The 21174-nt window shown below is 34.1% G+C and overlaps 2 protein-coding genes across 4 annotated transcripts in view; one reads left to right on the top strand and one right to left on the bottom strand.

Moving 5' to 3' along the window:
* Positions 1-21174, top strand: part of LOC145259589 (uncharacterized) — a 183466-nt gene that overhangs the window by 36820 nt on the left and 125472 nt on the right. The window contains exon 2 of one of the 3 annotated variants that reach the window (XR_013864173.1): positions 16113-19141. The exons of the other annotated variants lie outside the window; for them this stretch is intronic. The gene's annotated coding sequence lies outside the window, so the exon portion shown is untranslated. Of the gene's footprint in view, positions 1-16112; positions 19142-21174 lie in introns of those variants that run through there. 3 annotated transcript variants of the gene reach the window in all.
* LOC145259581 (actin-binding protein IPP-like) overlaps positions 9966-21174 on the bottom strand; it is a 45110-nt gene continuing 33901 nt past the window's right edge. Inside the window, exons 5-6 of the mRNA XM_080117237.1 lie at positions 19363-19583; positions 9966-10851 (exon numbers count right to left, since the gene is read on the bottom strand). Of these exons, the coding sequence (XP_079973363.1) occupies positions 10612-10851; positions 19363-19583 (461 nt within the window). The 3' untranslated portion in view covers positions 9966-10611. The remainder of the gene's footprint in view (positions 10852-19362; positions 19584-21174) is intronic.

Genomic DNA, 21174 nt, shown 5'->3' with positions numbered 1-21174 from the left:
ACTTATTACAAAAATGCTAGTTTATTTTGGTGTCTTACCCTATTCCCGCCTCATTTGTGCTGATGAGGAGACATTATTAAAAAAAAAACATGCAGTGTCAATTATTACCAATATTATTTGTCAATATTAATAAAATGAATATTGTTTCCAAACCGATTGTACACTCAATTTGATTTTATTTTGTTTTTCCTTTGAAACTGATTCATAATTTATAATTATTCATTTATTAATCTTTATGCTCAATATTAATATAACTCTAGGATAAATATACTTATTGAGCTTATTATATATCTACAGTACGATGAGCAATGATCCTTTAAAGTGTTAATACATTAAATTAAACTTTGCTCTTCTAGACTTCCTGTCTAATTCCCTCCATAAATTATATATATTATATATATATATATATATATATATATATATATATATATATATAGATAGTGTCTTGTTGTTTCTAGTGTTCGTGATCATTTATGTAATGTTCACTGTGTGTGTGTTTAGCACATAATAAGCAGATATAGATAACTTGAACAATAGTTCAACAAACGGGATGAATTAGCATCTTTGCTTGCTTAAAGGAAGGACATACCCTTTTGGTCACAACCATCGCTGTATTGTTCCAGACACGCTTCTGAAAATGTAAGTAAGTCATTTTCTACCCGAAAAACTCAGACAACCAATTTTTTCCCCCCACATTTACATTTAATCCTGTTGCGATATTTTGTTCTGGGGTTGCACACTATTACCTTTTCAGGAGTTACATATTACTGTCTTTCTTACAGTTTTTCAGATTAAATTGTTTTTGTTTATGAAAGTTTAAAAATAAAATTATTGAAATAACAAAACTTCAAATATCATAGAAAACATATCCATTACACAATAATTCCAAAACAGTTGAAAAGGATTTTTAAACGTGTTTTCAATAATTCTTAAAAGAAAAAAGTTAAAAAAGAAACAAATTTCAATAATTCTTAATTAAAATAAAACTGTAAAAACTTTAAATGATTATTAAATGAAAAAAAAAAAAAACGAACAACCTGCACTTGACTCGACGCTACTTTCAGGGACAATGATAAGTACTCGTCTGAGCTCCAATCTCTGTTCCCCTCTCGCCAATATTTCACAAAAAACACCCGACTAGCTGAAACCACTGTCAATAATTTTCCCCACTCTTTATCTGTGCCTAAATCAAAACGTAGATTCTATGAACAAAGCTTCTTTCTTAGAAGTGCATGCCTGTGGAACTCTGTTCCGTGTGCCTGTTTCCCACCTGACTACAACTTGGATATCTTCAAGTCCAACATAAACAAATTCCTGATACACCACCCCCTTATCAAATCTCCATTACTAAAGATTACTACGATATTATCCCATTGATTACTGTACGCACAATAACCCTTATCCCCTAGTGGCTTCCGGGCCTTGATAAGTGGTGACTACCATGTGAAAAAAAAAAAAAAAAAAAAGAAAAAGAAAATTCCTCCTTGGTTAGCGCTTCTGGTAATACTGGGATACATAGTATAGAAACGATGGCCAATCAATCGGCATCAACAGTCAACGCATCAGATCCAGTATTAATAATAAAGGAAAAAAAAAGAAGAGTACATGCACAAGATATATATATAACGCAGACACATACTGCACCAACCACACCGTGTGTCCTTAACATCGTTGGATTCCACCCGATATGACATGTGTTCTTTCGATCGTACATTGTCCTGTCACAAGTTGGCCTGTTGATCGTCTTCACCCACTGTGTTTTCATGGTGGAGCGCTTTGCCTCTCGATCGAATCGTCTCCTACCCTGTGTAGGTAGTCTCCGGGTATATCAATCACTCCGCTGGTCCTTGCAGCTTGCTGCAAAATGAAGTGTCCTCACCACAAATAAACAGAACTTCGGTTTATAGCAATAACAAACTATTAATTTCATTACTTCATAACAGCTACTGTCTAAATTGAGGTGACTGACTATAGCAGTGAAACGATGTAAGACCAGACCAGTAAAGTCACAGATTTCCCATTAACACAGACTAGTTAACATCATAACATCAGGCCCTGAGGACTCCCAAATCGGGAGCGCTTGACCAGCCCAGCCGTTCAGTTTGCTGACTATGACTCTACTCTTTTTAGAATTCCTTTTTCTTAATATCCAACCCCTTTTACCCACCTCTCCTTCAGAGAGTGGTTACAAACACTCCTTCTCTTCTTCCCCTTAGAGCTTACCCTTCGTCTTATCCATTCAGCACCTCTCTCTCTCCCTTTTATCCTATTAATTTGTACTGAGATTTTTACTTATTATCAAATTAGGAGTGATTAGTCACCCCAGGTCGAACAATGCCTGGTGGCGACCTTTACCCTTGACCCCCATTCTAAGTTGTCAGCCTTAATCAACTAAGGGTCTCTGGATGTCTTCATACCCTTCAACAGAGGTTTTAAAAATAACCTTTCATGTTAACAGATATATAACGAGAATGAGATAAAAACAATTATTATTTATTTTTCTCTTTCTGACAAAATCCCATAGACATTTCTGTTTTGTCCCAATCAGACATCAACACCCCCTCTTCTGCCCTCTCTTCCTCTATTTGACAAGCAAGACCATCTGGTGTCACCCGGGGTCTTGCATATATCCGCCCCTTCCTTTCCCTTGTCATTTGGTCACAAATTACACTTATGCACCCTGCATCAGAAGCTCATAATGGCATATCGGCGGTTGGTCCTATTTTCCTAGCTAAGGTTTTGCATTTCTCTGCACTCCTTCACCCCATCCTGTCCGGTCAAACACCCCCTCTCACTGCAATATGCACCTCGCTGCATGCATTCATGACACCAATAGTGCCATATATAGGCGTGAGAGAAAAAAAGCAAAGGAAGTGCTTTGCCTTGTCACCGCTTCCGGTAGCAGCTATGTCAGAAGTTAGAATGTATATTAGCTGACTATAACCAATATTTATTATTAAATAATTTATATATAAATTATTTAATAATAAATATTGATTATAGTGTGTGTGGGTTTCTTGGTTAAAAATGATATTTTTTTTTATATCTAACAGCAAAAAAAGTAGCCTTATGAAAAACATAAAAGTATGTAAATTGAGTTATGATTTGAATAAATGGTCATTCATCCTTTATCAAAATTTTTTTTTTTATTAATTGAATGAATATGAAAATTTTATGTACAAGGGCCATTCAATAAGTAATGGCCACAATTCACTTTTCATGGCAGTACAGGGTGGAACGATAAAATTGTCGCACTAAAAAAGATGACAGGATTCCATTTCCCTTTGATGAAAACCGGTTTTCTTTTTTGTAGCAAACCATCTACTAGTTGTTCAGTTACGTACAAATCCCAATAGTAAGAGAAAAGGGTAATAGGAGCTTTCTATCCGAAAGTGACACAATGTTCAACAATGAAGATGCGTTGCTGTACAACTCATGCTATCTACCAATCCAAGTTATGACAACAGAACCATTGCCAGCACCTTCAAAATGCATCACTGGATTGCCATGAATAACAGGGACATTCCCAAAGTGATGAAAACAAAGTTTCTGGAAACAGTTATGGTCTTTGGTGTGGTTTCAAGTGAAGGCCACATCATATCTTCAAAGTCGGCTTAAAAGTCAACACCAAAGCGTACCTGGATGTGCTGAAGATTGTGGTTATCTCCTACATAGGAAATACCCAAAGTTACACATTTCTCCTATCGTTTTAATGAAGCTCTAAAAACACCCCAGGTTGGTAACACAACTATGATATGACTTCAGAAATCAAGGCTTCATCATATAGGAAACACTTTCCTTTCAAAAATAATTTAATGGTTGGGAAGAGATGCAAGTCAGAGGGTGCAAGATCAGGAGAGTAAGGACATGAGGGAGGATTTCATCACAAAACATTTGTGCTTCTGATCAGACAACGTGTGTATTGTGGCTTGGCGCAATGGAGGAGGAAGATACCTCTTGCTTCTGGAAAGGTGTCAGCAACCTGGGAATTAATCTAGCAGACACTTTAGGCATAAGCAAATGGTCATAAGTTTCCACAAACCCTTTACTAATCTTGATCTCTTGGGCTACTTGACAAAAATTAATGCGTCAAGCTTCACAATGGCAATCCCAACTTTATTGACAATCAATGGCAGAAGGCTAGGGGTGGGGAGTGACTATGTCTGGGAAGCTGTTTCCCCAGATTTCCAGCTATGTTTGAATTTATGTTGCCAGAGTTTTACAAGGTTATATGATGGGGCATCACTACTGTACGTTATTTTTTTTCATTTCATTAAAAGTCTTTTGTGATGTGCCTCCTTTCAAATAAAAAAACTGAATCACTGTGAGACTCTCAGCAGTTTTCATTTCACACCTAACTCAGTTCAAACACCTGTGAATCAGAAACTACAATTAGTTCAGAGCTGTAATTTACTACATAACCCATAGAGACATAAATCATTGCACATGTAAACTTTCAGCTTGATACAGCAACTGGAAGTGGGTTAAGAGCATTACTTATTGAATGCTCCTCAGAAAAGTGGACATTTTCTATTTTCTATATAAATAAATAAAATGCAATGATTGAACAAACAATTAAAATGTATTTTTATTTATTATTTTTACAACAGAATTTATTATCAACTCAGCAGTTCATTTAATTTTTAAATAATGAAGACAAAGGAAACCACTGGACATATTTAAAATATTACAAGGAACCTACGATGACAAATGATTTTAAAATGAACTACCAAATAGCAAGATATTTGTAGAATTTAAACAAAATAACATGAAAATAAACAAAATGTCATTTGAATGTCTTCCCAAATAAAAAACAAAAACAATTGTTAAACAAATAAAAAAGGGTGGGAAGGAGAGACAGAGAAAGATCATTAGATAAAATGACATTTTTTGCTATATATTTTTCCAAATATTTTCCAAATTGCTTCTTTGGTGCCGGAAGCAAATGGAAAATAAATTTCTTGTTTTCTAAACACAGTGGGATGACATTTTCTTGGTTCATTATTAAATGCCAAACAAAATGGCTCAACTAGTCTCTGTTCTCAAAAACATATGCTTCCTACAGATTCATCGCAAATTAAATAACTGGATTGAGAAACACATTCATCGATTTGAATGTTAAGTCATAGTACATCGAAAAATTTTACTTCATTTATTTGTCGCAGATCGAAAAATTTATTTCACTTGCACAAAATTCTTCAGATGATATAAACATAGAAAAGTGTGAGTGCTTCTCCAGATAAACACCAATATCTAAAAAAAAACAAGCAAACTTTATTATGTACTTACCTGTTAGGTTAAAATAAGATTGTACACCAAAATTTATGCAAATTCATCCAATATTTTTGTTAGAAAGCCATTCTTAATATAGAGAGGGAAGCTGTGCTAACTCTTATATTTAAATTAGAGTTTGTTATGTCTCTTGGCTATTGACCTTAATGAAGGCTGAAAATAGCCACCGGACAATTTCACCAATAAAGTTTGTTAAAAAATAAACTAAAAAAAAAAAACAGGATAAATTTGCGTTATTTTTACTATTTTTTTTTTTTTTTACCTAACCTATGTAAACTTTATGTCATTTTGTTTATTATTTAATAATATAGGTACAACCTCCGATTGGAAAATTCAAATATTTCAGATTTACATTAAATCTGATCCATAGTTATTAGATACCAATCAAGGAAAATTCTTTGAATTGATATAAATTGGAATGAAAAGTTGAGGAGTATTATAAGCGCTTGTCCAGAACTTCCTCAAGTTAACGAAAACGCAAAAATAAAGAAAAAAATCTGTATAACATATGCAAAAGAAAATATTGTATTCTAAAATTCACAAATTGATTAAATAGGCTTATTTTTATAAAGAAAATCATTTATAAGCAAATTTGAGTTTTTCTGACACCCCTGCTCCTCACATTAAGAATGGCTTTCTAAAATCTTGCAAAAGTTTAAATTATTTGAAGTTATCTCTCTCATTCCTTCATATTGTTTTCAAGATGGCATTGCAAGATCACCACTCGTAGTTTAACAATAAAATTTTATTTTCTTATTAAAAAATAAAACTATTTGATCAATTTACATGATTTTTAGTGTATGATATTTTCTTTTTTTTGCAGGTATACATATCATATAGATTTTTCTTTACTGTTGTTTTTTTTCTGTCTGGACAAGCACCATATTATATCGTTTTTTCTTTTTTGTTTTCTTTTTCATCTTCACAAGGAGACATAAAAGTGGTGCAAAACTGTTCTGTCTGGGAGACTTAATTTTACCTGTCCTGGGACAGGTATTCTAGCTGTTTATATAAAAAAAAAAAAAAAAAAACATTTCATGGCAGTGTGATCTTTTTTCAAACTTTAAAATGCAGCAAAAAAAAAAGTTCTATCTAGAAAGAGAATCTCAATGGCATGAATTGAAGAAAACAAAACAAATCCAATAGAAGAATGTAATCATTAAAAACAAAAATCCATAAATTAATCTGATTGAAATAATGTGAAAAAAAAAAAAAAGAAAAACTATGCAAAAGATCTGAAAATATGAATGCCCATTAGATTTTGTCAAATCTTTCCATGGTTTTTGTTTTGTAAATATCACAGCTGTTTCAAAAAAAAAAAAAAAAAAAAAAAAAAGACTTTTCAACAGAAGAGATTTTTTGTACAGTAAATGGTACAAGTCCAGAGTTCAACCTAATTTAAAAAATAAAAAAACAAAACAAAAAAAAAACAATAATACAGAAACATCTATATGACGAGTATGTATATCAAACATTTTTCTTTAGTTTTTTTTTTTTTAAATTAGATTGAACACTGGACTTGCATTCAATAAATTTCAGAATCTAAAAGAAATTTCTAGATTCATAGAAGCATTTAACTAAGACAATGTCTTAAAAACAAACATTTTTGTTTTCATAATTTCAAATTAATACAAGCAATAATAAAAAATATATTTTTGATGTGGCATTTTTACATGATCCATTCAATGGTGTCTCCTTCAATAAGATATTAATTGGAATAATCAAAGAATTTGATAAATAATTGTGGTTTGATTATAGATACAGTTTGGTTCTCTGTTCAGAATTCCTCATATATTAAAAATCAAAAATAAAGAAAAATCTGTGATGAAACGAAAACATTCCAAAAATCAAATAAATTGTTAAACAAGAAAATCAAATTTTATGAGTGTCTGATGAGAAGTAATTGTTGCCCACCATTTTGAAAAATATCTAAAAAAAAATAAATGGAAGATAATTCAACAATACTTCATACTAGATTCATGTCTACGAATTCTCATTAAGCGCTTAGAAATGATTTTCTTCATAAAAATAAAACTACTTGATTAATTTATGTGATTTTTTGAATATGATATTTTCATTTCATCACAGTTACATACAAATACAGATCATATAGGGTATAAGGGTATTTTCAGAGCATATAGGGTATAAGTACCCCAGGAGACTGAAGGCACAAAAGTGCATCTTTCGATCGATAATGACTAACCTTGACCTTTGCACACAGCATTCTGTAAACAAACATTAATATACCTGGGTTGTTCAGTTTTTCGCCAACATTTTTTTTTTTAAATATTTTTTTTTAAGGTGGAGTACAAAACTTTTGGGAATGGAATGGACGATTTTCCAGATATTAGAATTAAAAATTTTAAGGTGCTGATCATTTTTCTATCCTTCGTGTGACCAGTATCATGAGACTAAATTAAAATTTACTATTTTAAAAAATTATTTTTAATTTATTGCAAAGTGTAGTATCTGTCGTGATACTATACTTCATCTTTCCTCTCTTTGGTCAGTGACAAAGAAATCCTTCAAGACTGAGGTAATTTTAATTTTTGTACCAATCTGGAGTGCCTCTTTTTGGGCTTCCCATACATTAAAAACCAACCTTTTGTCCATCTGCCCCAGTGAGGAAGCAAAACGTTTTTATTTATTTTTTAATTAAAAATTTATTTTATACATTTCTAGGATCAGTTTTTAATGCAGGTGTAGGGAAAATCCTGTTCCTCCCAAAATTAAAATAGCCTCAGTCTGGTGTAAATAAAACTATGTATGAGATTTTATTATACATAAAAATTGCCTTGGTCTAGAAGGAGTTCCACTTTAGTGAGTGAGGACAGAAAAGATCAGCATCCTAAAATTCTTAATTCTAAGATCGGTTTCTAATATAGAGAAAATCATGCCCCCCACCCCTGCAAAAAAAAGTTCTGTACCCTACATAAAAAAATAAATATTTATTCCCTTCTCCTATCTTCTTAAAATAAAATTTTATTCCTTGATTGTTTATTAAAAAGATTTGTTCAAATTATTTTATCAAAAAGATTTGTTCGAATCATTTTATTAAAAAGATTTGTGAATAAAATAAATGTGCACCCTATATTAAAAAAAAAATTGTTGGCAAAAAAAAACTAAACAACTCTTCTTTTAATGTTTATTTACAGGTCAGGTGTGTGAAGGTCAAGGCCAGCCAGTATCGACCACAAGATGTGCTTTTGTGTCTCTAATCTCCTAGAGTCCTTATAGACTATATGCTCTGAAAAATCTGATGTATGAGGTTCTTATACCCTATGTGTTCCATTGTTTGTTTATTTTTGTTTTTAATATGGGAGGAATTAAAGACAAGAACCCACAGATTTTTACAGGAAAATAGCAAATATTCAAATAGAACGGTTCCCACTATAAATTTGTGTGCAAAAGCAGCATTATTTTTTAGAGTCCCCTCCTTGAATGTTTCTCTTGTTAATTCAGGACACAGATGTCAACTATCCATTTATATTCCTATTCACTAAACTACATAAAATGCTTTCATGTGTATATATGGATGTTATCATCTTTTATAAACATTTAAATATGAGGTCACATGATCAGTAAAGATGGTGATTGATGATTAAAGTAAAAAAAGAAAATGTTATCAATTTTAAAATGAATTGTTCTAAAATCAAATTATATTATCCTATCAACTAAAACAGTACATGCATAGCATTTTAATTCTTTGCACTACTGTTTTTATCTTGAGTGTTATACTCACAACGTTTCAAGTGTATCACGTCCGGGTATATCTTGTCAAATATGAGAATCTGCATAGAATTTCAGAGTTTGACATGATACACATGAAGAAAGTTGGATGTTACATTGATCGAAACGGTGTGAAATAACACTCAAGATGAGAACAGTAGTTCGAAGAATCCAAATCGATTCAGATCTTTATCTAAAAAATTCAGAAACATAAAACTACAATTTTAAATAAATATATTTTATAATAAATTGTTCCAAAATCAAATGATGCTATTTTGTCGATTAAAACTACAATTTTAAATAAATATATTTAAAAAAAAAAATGACATTAGTTTTATTGATTTAAAGAATATTTAGTGGACAATTATTTTTTACAGAATATTTACTGCTTTAAAAATTATTAAATTGTTACAATTTTAAATAAATAAATAAATAAAAGACATATTCATTTTTTCTTTAAAGAACATTTAACTGACAATTATTACCACGAAAAAAAAGAAGTAATTTTCTTAATAGTACTGACCATGAGAGATATTAATTTAAAAATAATATTAACAGTAAATTATACAGATTGATGTAAAAAACACTATGGAATTTCCATAAGGTCTCACTAAAATAAATACTGTTAGTTTAAAAAAATATAAATATATAGAATAGAGGACACCATTGATATAAAACAAAATATAGGACACCATCAGTATAAAAAAAAGGAGGATACCATCAGTATAAAAAAAAATGGAGGATACCATCAGTATAAAAAAAAATGGAGGATACCATCAGTATAAAAAAAAAATGGAGGATACCATCAGTATAAAAAAAAATGGAGGATACCATCAGTATAAAAAAAAAATGGAGGATACCATCAGTATAAAAAAAAAATGGAGGATACCATCAGTATAAAAAAAAAATGGAGGATACCATCAGTATAAAAAAAAAATGGAGGATACCATCAGTATAAAAAAAAATGGAGGATTCCATCAGTATAAAAAAAAATGGAGGATACCATCAGTATAAAAAAAAATGGAGGATATCATCAGTATGTAAAAACAATTGAAGGATACCATCCGTATAAAAAAATGAAGATACCATCCATATAAACAAAAATGGAGGATGCCATCAATATAAAATTAAAAATGGAAGATACCATCAGTATAAAATAATTGGAGGATACTATCAGTATAAAAAAATTGGAGGAGACCAATAGTACAAAAAAAATGGAGGAGACCAACAATACAAAAAAAAAATTAGCCGATATCAAGGGTACAAAAAACAAAAAATAGAGGATAAACAGTATAAAAAATGGAGGATACCAACAGTACAAAAAAAAAAATAGAGGGTACCAACATTACAAAAAGAAAAAAAAATAGAGGATACTAACAGTATAAAAAATTATTTTTGATTACAAAATATTGTGTATTCTTGTGCAATGATAAAGTAAAATGTTTAATTTCTTTTGAAAATGAAAGATTACGATAACAAGTTTTATCCTGATTTGATTAGCTACGGTTATTATCTTTAATAAATCGACTTCAGATCTCAATTATATAACTATTTATTTGACATTTTTGAAGATGGAGGGGACTCGTAGTATCACAAGAGAACAGCAATGCCAGCATCACAGCGACTCGTCCACATTGAAGGGCCAGCGGTCCATTTGTTAGTCTGTGGATTATAACACTCACAAGAGTAGAGAGTGGTCGGGGCTACGTATTGACCAAGGGAATGATTTTCAGTATACCATCCTCCAAAAGCATAAAGGATACCATCAATAGAAACAACACTGGCACCGGCTCGACATGACGACATTGGTGGAATGCTTGTCCATGTATCCTGAAAGTGAAATGCAAAAAAAAAAAGAAAACATTAATGCTGGAATTGTTTCATTAAAATATAATCCTAAAAAAATATTACAAAATTGAATTTAAAAACTATTATATCTATACTAGTCAAAGTCAGGCTGCTCAAGTTTTTCTTGAATTTGAAGCCAAGATTAGAAGTTAACTATTAAATAAGAATATCTGTTGAATATTTTTCCAACAATTTTTTATTAAAAAAAAAAAAGAAAAGAAAAAATGCTTATTTAAAATTAAACTCATTTAAAAAATAAAAAATACAGAAAAATCTTTATGGTGTATATACTCGTCACGGAACAAAGTTGTCATATTCCAAAAAATTATGTAATGTGATCAAGTAGTATTTTTAAACTAAGAAAATTAAAATTTATGATTTTTAGCCATTTTAATTCTAAATATATTCAATATGGGGCTGATTTTGGTCTAGATACTTTGAATTGAGTTGTCTTCCCCTTATTTATTTCATCAAAGTAAACTAGCGATAAAAAAAAAAAAAAAAAAAAAAAAAAAAATGCCGGGAATTATTTTCTCTATTAGAGTAGATAAAGTTAGGACTTAAAAAAAAATGTAAATTTAATATGTACACATCTGAACATAACGACTTTTATTCTATAAATAGATAGGCACATGTGCACAAGTTATCCGGAAATAGAAATCTTCTTACGCTCTTGAAAGACACAACAATATGCCAGTTGGCAAAAAGATGCAGAACCATTAGCAAACAGACGTTAAGTATTTTTAAAATTCATCCTAAATGTTTTTCATGTTACCTTGTTTAAACTCGTTTTACTTGTTTTATTTATGTATATGTATTTATTTGTCTCTACTTTCCTGTCTTATTCGTCCCCCCCCCTTCGCAACTATTGAAACAGACAAAACACTGTTTAGCCATGCTACAAAGTAAACTAGCGATAAAAAAAAAAAACAAAATGCCTGGAATTATTTTCTCTATTAGAGTAGATAAAGTTAGGACTTTATTTAAGTAATATACTTAATATATACTATTACTGCAAGCTTGCATATATTGAAAATGCTTGCTTCCTGTCTAGCCAATCAAACCATCTAATATAGTTAGTCTTTTTTTCAATTATATTCGAAATATAATAGTGACATTAGCTAAGAAAAAGTCACCTATGAAAACGAACCTCCTAAATTAAAACCTTGAATAATTATCTAAACTCGAATGTAAATATTAAGCTGACTTTACAAATTGATAAAAGTTAATTATTGGATTTAATTATAAGGTGAAGCTCCAATGATTCAAACTCAAGATAGATAGCGACAAACTTCCACCCATTAATATGGGAGGGGAGATTATCATCAAAAGTGTCCTGAATTGATAACTTAGCACCGGACTTACTACTTAGATATAAATAAGTCACTTGTACCCATTCCCCTCCTCCCCGTTTCTCTTTTCTTTTTCTTTTTTTTTTAAATGGAGAGTAGATAATACAGTGGATGTGTTATCGGCAACTCCAGTAACTCTTGCTTCTCCTTTTTTGTCCCTCAGTCCTCATTCAAATGAGTGATTTTTCTGACAAAGGGTGAAGAAAAAGCTGCTTAAAGGTCGGTAGTACTTGGTGAACAGTAGCTGAGATGTCGAAAATTTTTCTGTCTCTATGTCTATCCTTGTGGCCATGTCACTAGTAAGAGTGCTGTAGGTAAACGTTTTGTCTGGGTTGACGTTATCCGCCTGATAGTCAGGGACCCGAACCTTGGATTAACCACTAAGGAGGCTGTCCTATCAGCAGGCGCAAAGTACTGGGAATGCTGTATTGCTATTTGGTGAATGGATCTGGACCATGCAGTAGTCTCTGGTGGGGCCTCTCGATGCCATACTAGTGGGTAATTGTTATGGCTTTACCTTTTCGTGTGCTACAAAAAAAAAAAAAAAATTCCTGTCTTTTTCTCTCTTACTTTCCCTCTCTGTACTGCTCTAACCAAGTATGCCGACCTGTTCCACAAATCCCAAAACCTCAACATGAACTATCACCAGAAAAAAAACTTGAATAAACCTAGAACCCCATCTTCCAACGTAGACCCCTACTACCAGGTCTCCTTCTCCAACATCAGGGATCTACGTTCCAACCTTCCAGAGGTTGAAACCTAATTACAGGAGACGAAACCGAACATATTATTTCTAAGTGACACTGGAATAGGGCCGACCACCTCCCTAGATGAGTTCATAATTAACGGATACTCTAACTTAACAGCTAAATCTGACTCCCAAGATCGCCATGAGCATGGAATATGTGCCTACATTAAAGATGGCTTCCCGTGTGGCAGGGATATCTCTAGAGAAGATCCTAATTTACCCTATATGTGCTTTTGGGTTACACTTGCTAACACCACTGCATTTATATTTGCCCTCTATTGGCCCCACAACAGCGGAGTTACACTCTTTAAGAGCATATCTGAGAAAATAGACCACATCCTGTCTGCACATCCCTCAGCTGTGGTGACTTCAACGTCCATAACGTGGAATGGCCGACCCATTCAAATAAGACAGACGATGAGGGGAGGTTTTGTAATGATTTTGCCATTGCTTATGACCTCACTCAGATTGTTCGCAAACCCACCTGGGTGCCCGATACACCCAGTCAATATGCAAGCCTCCTAGACCTTTTTCTCTCAACTTCCCCTGAGCTATGTTCATGTTCCGTTCATTCTCCTCTAGGATCCTCCGACCACTCCGTCGTATCAGTTAAGATAAAAATGAAATGTAATAAGTCCACAGATGTACCCCTCCACCGTACTGTATACTGATACTCTATGGCTGACTGAGATAGCTTCCGTACATTCATATCTGATTTACCTCTGCACTCCATGTTTAAAAAGGAAGTGTTCTCTATAGTATCAGATCTGACCGAATGGTTAATTGTAGGCATAGACCAATTCATACCATCTAAAAAATTCCAACAAAAACCTAACAGCCAGCCATGGTTCTCCCCAGAATGTGCTGCTGCCATCGCGCACAGAAATCACTTTTTCCATAGCTACCAACGTAATAGATGTACTGAGACTAAGGCTGCTTTCAGGACTGCCAGCAACCACTGTAAAAGAGTAATAAAAAATACAAGAGAGCTATATGCCCAGTCTGTTAAATCCAAGGTAGCTGATCAGCGGCTTGGTTCCCACCAGTTTTGGCAAATAACAAATAGGATCCTGAACAGAAGTGTGCGTTCTATCCCAACCATTATCAATGGACCTGAGGTCATCTCGTCACCATCAGACAAGGCTAAACTATTTGCAAAGAACTTTGCAGCTAATTCTACTCTATGCGACGAAGGCCATCAACTCCTCATATTTCCTCCTATAACACAGAACACGCTAGGTAACATACAAATATCCGTGCATGAGGTCGCTAAGCTAATCAAGAACCTTGATTCCAGTAAAGCAACTGGCCCTGACGGATTCCCAATTATAGTGTTAAAAAAGCTTCAACCAGAACTTGCTCCCATACTTACAAAACTGTTTAAGCGTTGCCTTAAGGAGAAGTGCTTTCCAACTCCCTGAAAGACCTCATCAGTTTGCCCTGTATTTAAGAATTCAGGTGATAAGTCCTCTCCCTCTCAGTACAGACCACTAAGTCTCCTGTGTATCATGAGTAAGTTGCTGGAATCCATATTAAATAGAGAAATAGTCAACCACCTCAGCAGAAACAACCTTCTTAGTGACACACAATATGGTTTCCATTCTGCAAAATCTACTGCAGATGTGCTGACGGTTATATCTCACAGGATTAGTGAATCTCGTGACAAAGGCTTCCTTTCTAGGACAATTGATCTTGACATATCAAAGGCCTTTAACAAGGTATGGCATAAGGGTCTACTTCACAAGATTTCCAGCTATGGTATAACTGGAAATGTTTTCTCTATCATTAAATCATTTCTCTCTGATAGGCTCATAAGAGTTGTGGTCGATAGACAAAAATCAGACGCCTGCAGTATTAATGCTGGAGTCCCTCAGGGGTCAATCCTGGGCCCAACTCTCTTCCTGATCTACATCAATGATCTCCCTAAACACATACTTAAATCATTTGTTGACATCTATGCTGATGACACGACCATCTACAGCAACACATCAAAGGTTGTAAATGACAAAGCTCTCTCTGATTCTCTCTCTTCTGATCTCGAGCGCATGGTTCAGTGGGGGAAGATGTGGCTGGTTACCTTTAATGCATCTAAAACCAAACACCTATCCTTACATCATCAACGCTCTGATCCACATCTGGCATCAATTGGGATGGATGGCTCTCATCTGGGTGAGGCCACGTGTTTTGATAAGCTTCTGAGTTTGACCTTTACTCCTGATCTGAAATGGAACACGTACATCAAGTCTGTTGCCAAGGTCACTGGAAAGATGGTGGGATCCTTCTACCGCTCCAGAAGATATCTCACTGCTGATGCAATTCCCTATCTATATAAAAGCCAAGTACGTCCAAGGATGGAATACTGCTGCCATATCTGAGCAGGAGCTGCTAAAAACAGCCTATCCTGCCTTGACAGAGTACAAAATAGACTTCGTGGCTTAGTGGGGGATGCCCTTTTCTCTACCCTGCAACCTCTCTCCCACAGAAGAGACATTGCGAGCATATCCTTGTTTTATCGTTATTTCCATGGCAGGTACTCGTCTGAGCTCCAATCTCTGGTCCCCCCACGCCAATCTTTCACGAAAAACACCCGTCTAGCTGAATCCACTGTGAAAAATTTCCCCCACTCTTTTTCTGTGCCTAAATCAAAACGTGGATTCCATGAACAAAGCTTCTTTCTTAGAACTGCACGCCTGTGGAACTGTTCTGTATGCCTGCTTCCCACCTGACTACAACTTGGTAGAGACCGCAGAGGTCAAATTTTTTTTAACTTTGACTCCTTAACACGTATTGTTGGTCTCAAATCAAATTAAAAAGTTTGATCCATGTCCAAGTAACCTACATCTAAAATTTCAAGTGTTTATACCGAAAATTGGCGGAGGAGTTTGGTAGAGTTTTGAAAGGTCAACTCATTGAACTTTTATCCCTTGACAGCCAAATTTCTGGCCCAAAACCGATTAAAAAGATTTTTCCAAATCTCAATACCTCTATGTCAAATCTTGAGTTTGTAGACTGAAAATTGACAGAGTAGTTTAGTAGGGAAATGTACACACACAGACAATTTCACTTTTATAGATATATACATTTTTTTCTTTTTCTTCATCGCAGTAGAACTCACCCTTCTTTATTTTTCTATTTTCTTTCAGATTTTTACCTGATTCACTGAGAAACAAATACTGTATTTTCTTTAACTGGAATTTACTTGATTTATCTTTGTGGGTCTGAGTTTATCTGGCTGTCTGACCAAGATGTCAATTAGCATTTTGGCAAGGGCAGCATATGCACACATGCAGATTTTGGATGAATTTGATGCACATGTTTGTGCCCTATAAAAATGACCGGAATTGTAATTGTTGTGGTGGCAACCACTTATTTGCATATGCGAATAACATAACACTATAAATGGCAAGCCTAGGTTGGCCTTGGTGTGTCTTACTCAAATGCCACCAGAAGTGACGCCGAAGAGCGTACATGTCCTCCCACCAAGACTCTCTGACTCGACACCGTCATTTGTACATATTGTAAATATACCTTTTCTTTAATACACTTATTATTGCGTTATCTTGTTGTTTGCGTCTTCATTGTATTTCCTTACTAATTATTGTTCAACCTTGCAACCACAACAGTTGGCGACGAGATATGAAGCGTCAAATATAACAGTTTGACGAAGAACTATTTAAAAAAAAAAAAAAAAAAAAAAAGTACAACGCAAAGGTTGACCATTTTTTTTAAGGAATGCAAAGTGTTAACGAGCAAACGGATTTTACGCTAAAGAGAAGTTTCAACTCAAGTGAAAAAAAAAAAAACTAACGTGGCAAAAGCGACAATTTACGCCGTTTTCTGGGAATCCGACTTGCAAACGAATGTAAAAGTGAATTTTTGTTTGTCGCTACACAACAAATCTTACTAAAGGATCAACTTGCAAACGAAAAGCAAACTTTGTTCTGTCGCAAAAACGACAGATCAGACCCGTATTACGAAAAGCAAGGAAGTAACCTACGAAAAAAGTTCACCAGTGGATTCTAATTACTGTTCTCCGTAAACAAAACAACAACTAAAGGACTTTTTAATTAATGTTTTGGTTGACGTCGGTACTAAAAGGAAATACCACAGCTAAAACTAAAATTCAAGGAAAGGATTTTTTTTTTCTTTAAGTTGTCACTGAATAACGGATAATACAGTAAAACGTCACGGAAAAAAAAAGGTAATCTCAATTTAAGAGGTATTTTAATTACTAAAATACTAGAGAAAAAAAACTCAAAGAACTAAATGTACTGCATACATTTATTCAATTGTGACTCGATTAAAAAAAACAAAAAAAAAAAAACTTTTATTTTGTGGAAAGAGTTACTTATTAGTAAGTGCCTAAAAACGGAAAGTCAATTCCATTTTGTGATTCCAGATAACCCTGCTTTATTTTTTTTTGCAGCGTGACTCGCAAAAAGAATATATTATTGCAAGCAGCGATATTATTATTGAAAACAGGAGCTTACAGCAATTTGCTTTTTTGTTGTAACCCAAACCGGTGTATATTGTACATGGTACAATATTTTTTTTTTAACTACAAACTAAAAAAAACATGGAAGACTTATCAAAAATGTTCATGCAATTTTGACATAGCGACAACAATTGATAAATGTAAAGGATGCCAGTTAGCGGCAAAATCTCCACCTATAGTACACAAACCTTGGCCGAAAACCGACCAACCATGTTCGAGAATCCACATAAACTTCGCCGGTCCAGTAGGTGAAAACTATTATTTAATTGTAGTGGATAGTTTCACAAAATGGCCGGAGGTAATGCGTTGCAGGAATCCAACAACGAACAACTCAATAGGGTTCCTACACGAGTTGTTTGCAAGATTCGGTGTACCAGACACACTGGTCACTGACAACGGAACGCAGTTCACATCCGCAGAGTTTAAGGAATTTTGCGACACGTTCCGAGTGAAGCACATCACGACTCCGCCGTATCATCCAAGGTTGAACGGCCTCACGGAAAGGTTCGTGGACACGCTAAAACGAGCGTTAAAGAAATCCATTGGAACACCAACAGAAAAAGCTTTGCAACAATTCTTGCAAGTATATAGGATTACACCACATCCTAGTACACCATCAAACATATCACCAGCTGATCTAATGTTTGCCAGAAAGGTAAAATCAGCGTTTGACAAACTATTGCCAAGGCAGGCAATTATCCAAAACACTACACACACGAGAAGAAAGAAATATAACTCGGGAGATCGAGTATATTTTAAGTGCTACAGAAATAACACATCTTACTGGGAATGTGGAGTAGTGGATAAACGCATTGGTGATTGTACATACATGATTAAAGGTCCACAGAATATACATAAAAGGCACCTAAATCAGATAAAAAAACGTCATATCCAAGATGATGATGATACGACAACAGTCGAAGAGGAGGACACCATAGATATCATATACAAATCTTTTAATTTGGAACCGCCTCAAAATGCACCTGAACCCCGAAGATCAGGTAGGAAAAGAAAAGTGAATGAACCATTAAGGGTAAACCCAAAAAGAAAAAGATATTGAAATCTGTGTGACTTCAAATCTTGGGAGGGGGGTGTTGTGGTGGCAACCACTTATTTGCATATGCGAATAACATAACACTATAAATGGCAAGCCTAGGTTGGCCTTGGTGTGTCTTACTCAAATGCCACCAGAAGTGACGCCGAAGAGCGTACATGTCCTCCCACCAAGACTCTCTGACTCGACACCGTCATTTGTACATATTGTAAATATACCTTTTTATTTAATACACTTATTATTGCGTTATCTTGCTGTTTGCGTCTTCATTGTATTTCCTTACTAATTATTGTTCAACCTTGCAACCACAACAGTAATTATCACCAAAACAAAGAACTGTTTACATTCCAAGATCAGAAGTTATGAATTGCACAATGTAAAATAGAAAAGAACGAGGCATCTTTATGTTTACGATTCCAGGAATGTCGATTTCTGACTATACAAGAGAAAAATAAACAACAGAAAATAGAAGAGAGCAGACTGACAGCGGCGAGCATGATTGATTGACATCTTGACACCACTCCATCATCGAGCCACACACTAATCAACTCCAACACTAAACGCCTCTCTTTCTTTGTCGATGAACAAAAAGCTTAATTGTAAATAAAACTTATGTTGATAAATTCGTCTCTGTGTTGATTTTGAGAATATCAACAAGAGTTGTCAGGTATATATTATATAAATTGTATGTACAATCAACAGTGCAACACAATGTAAGAAAGTAAAATGGTCGATCATAGTCAGAGTTAGCAGTATTAATATACGCATACACATTTGAAACTTAGATACATAAATTTTGCTAAAAATAATCAAATAAATATTTACATACAAGTTATTTACTTACAGTGTCAATACAATATTTTTCTACAATATTCAAAGCTCCCTGATGTTCATTGCTGCCACCAACAGCATAAATGCATTCATCGATAATAGTAAGGCTGACATGGCTGCGACGTGTAGGCATATCGCGTAATCTACTCCATTCTTTTGTCACTGGATTGTAACATTCTGTGGTTTTGAGTTCAATTCCTAGATGATCAGCACCACCAATCAGGTAGAATAACCCTGCAAGTAGAAATCAAATTGTTGAATAAAAAAAACATAGATGGTTAATCTGTTTGTCCCTTTTTCAACAGAAGAAATTGCATTCACTTCAGTGGAAGAGTGACAAAAATGGAAGGTCAGATTCAATGTTGTCAAGACTAAGCTTCTTTCCTTTAATAATTACAAGAAACCTGCTCAACCACCAATAGCTATGGCTAATGATGCATTACCTGAAATGGCTTAACATTCACGGGAACATGAGTTCGAACAGATACATTGAGGGCATTGCCAAAGCTGCTACAAAAAAGGTGGGCTCTCTCTACTGTGCTAGAAATTTGCTTATGCCCGAGAGTATCCTGTACCTCTACAAGGCCCCCATTCACCCATGTATGGAGTATTGTTGCCACATTTGGGCTGGTACATCTGCAATTAGTCCCTTCCTCTTAGACAGGGTCCAAAAGAGAGTCGTCAATCTAATAAGTGCTGCACTATCAGCTAGGCATCAACTGCTGTCCCATCGACGAAATGTTGCATCCCTCTGCCTGTTTTACAAGTATTTTAATGGCAGGTCCCTCCTCGATGTAAATACCCCCGACAAACAGCAAAATCCTACTCCAACACAGTACAAAATTCCTAGATGTAAAAAAGCCTTATACTCTAATAGTTTCTTCCCTAGAACTCATACTTTGGAATTCCCTTCTAGGTTCATGCTTCTTGGACTGGACTGAGATGCAGAAATTCACTTGTAATGTAAACAGACATCTTGCTGCTCAACTCCCTACATAGTATCCCTCAAAATTATGTCCTAGATAATAGCCCTATGCATCAAAGTGGCACTGTGCCTTGTTTAGGGTGAAAATGTAAAAAAAAAAAAAATTTTTAATAATAATCATTAAACAAATGATAAAGATTGGTTTGATCAGTTCAATACCAGCAGGACACACTTACATCACACAATGATTTGCATCTGGATCAGTTCCGACGCTTATCCAAAATTCCCCATTTATTTATATTAGAAAAAAAAAAAAAAAATCTGTATGATGTACATATCCATAATGGAAAGAAAATATCATTCACCAAAAATCATGTAAATTGATCAAGTAGTTATATTTTTATAAAGAAAATCATTTTTAAGTGAACTTGAGTTTTTTTCAACATACCCCACTCCCAGTGTTAAAAATGGATTTCTAAAATCTTGCCAGTTTGAATTATTTAGAGTTATTTTCCTTATTCCTACAGCCTGTTTCCAAGATGGCATCACAACATTGTCACTGTTTAGTAAAAAAATTTGATTTTCTTGTTTACAAATAAAACTACTTGATTTTTTGTACACAATATTTTTGTTGCATCACAGATATGTATAGAGATCTGTACATACCAAAAAAATTCTACTCTTGAATTTTTTTTTTTTTTCAAGGTAGTCACCACTTATCAAGGCCCGGAAGCCACTCGGGGATAAGGGTTATTGTGTGTACAGTACGTTAGTGTTGGAGATTTGATAAAGTATCTTACTTAAGGAGGCGGTTCATCAGGAAATTGTTCACATTGGACTTGAAGATATCCAGGTTGTAGTCAGGTGGGAAACAGGCAACCGGAATAGAGTTCCACAGGC

Source organism: Euprymna scolopes, chromosome 3 (assembly GCF_053919585.1).
Source record: "Euprymna scolopes isolate OS-2025 chromosome 3, ASM5391958v1, whole genome shotgun sequence".
NCBI lineage: Eukaryota > Metazoa > Mollusca > Cephalopoda > Sepiida > Sepiolidae > Euprymna > Euprymna scolopes.
Note: the sequence above shows the minus strand (reverse complement) of the source record. Positions and strands in the feature narration are given on the sequence as shown.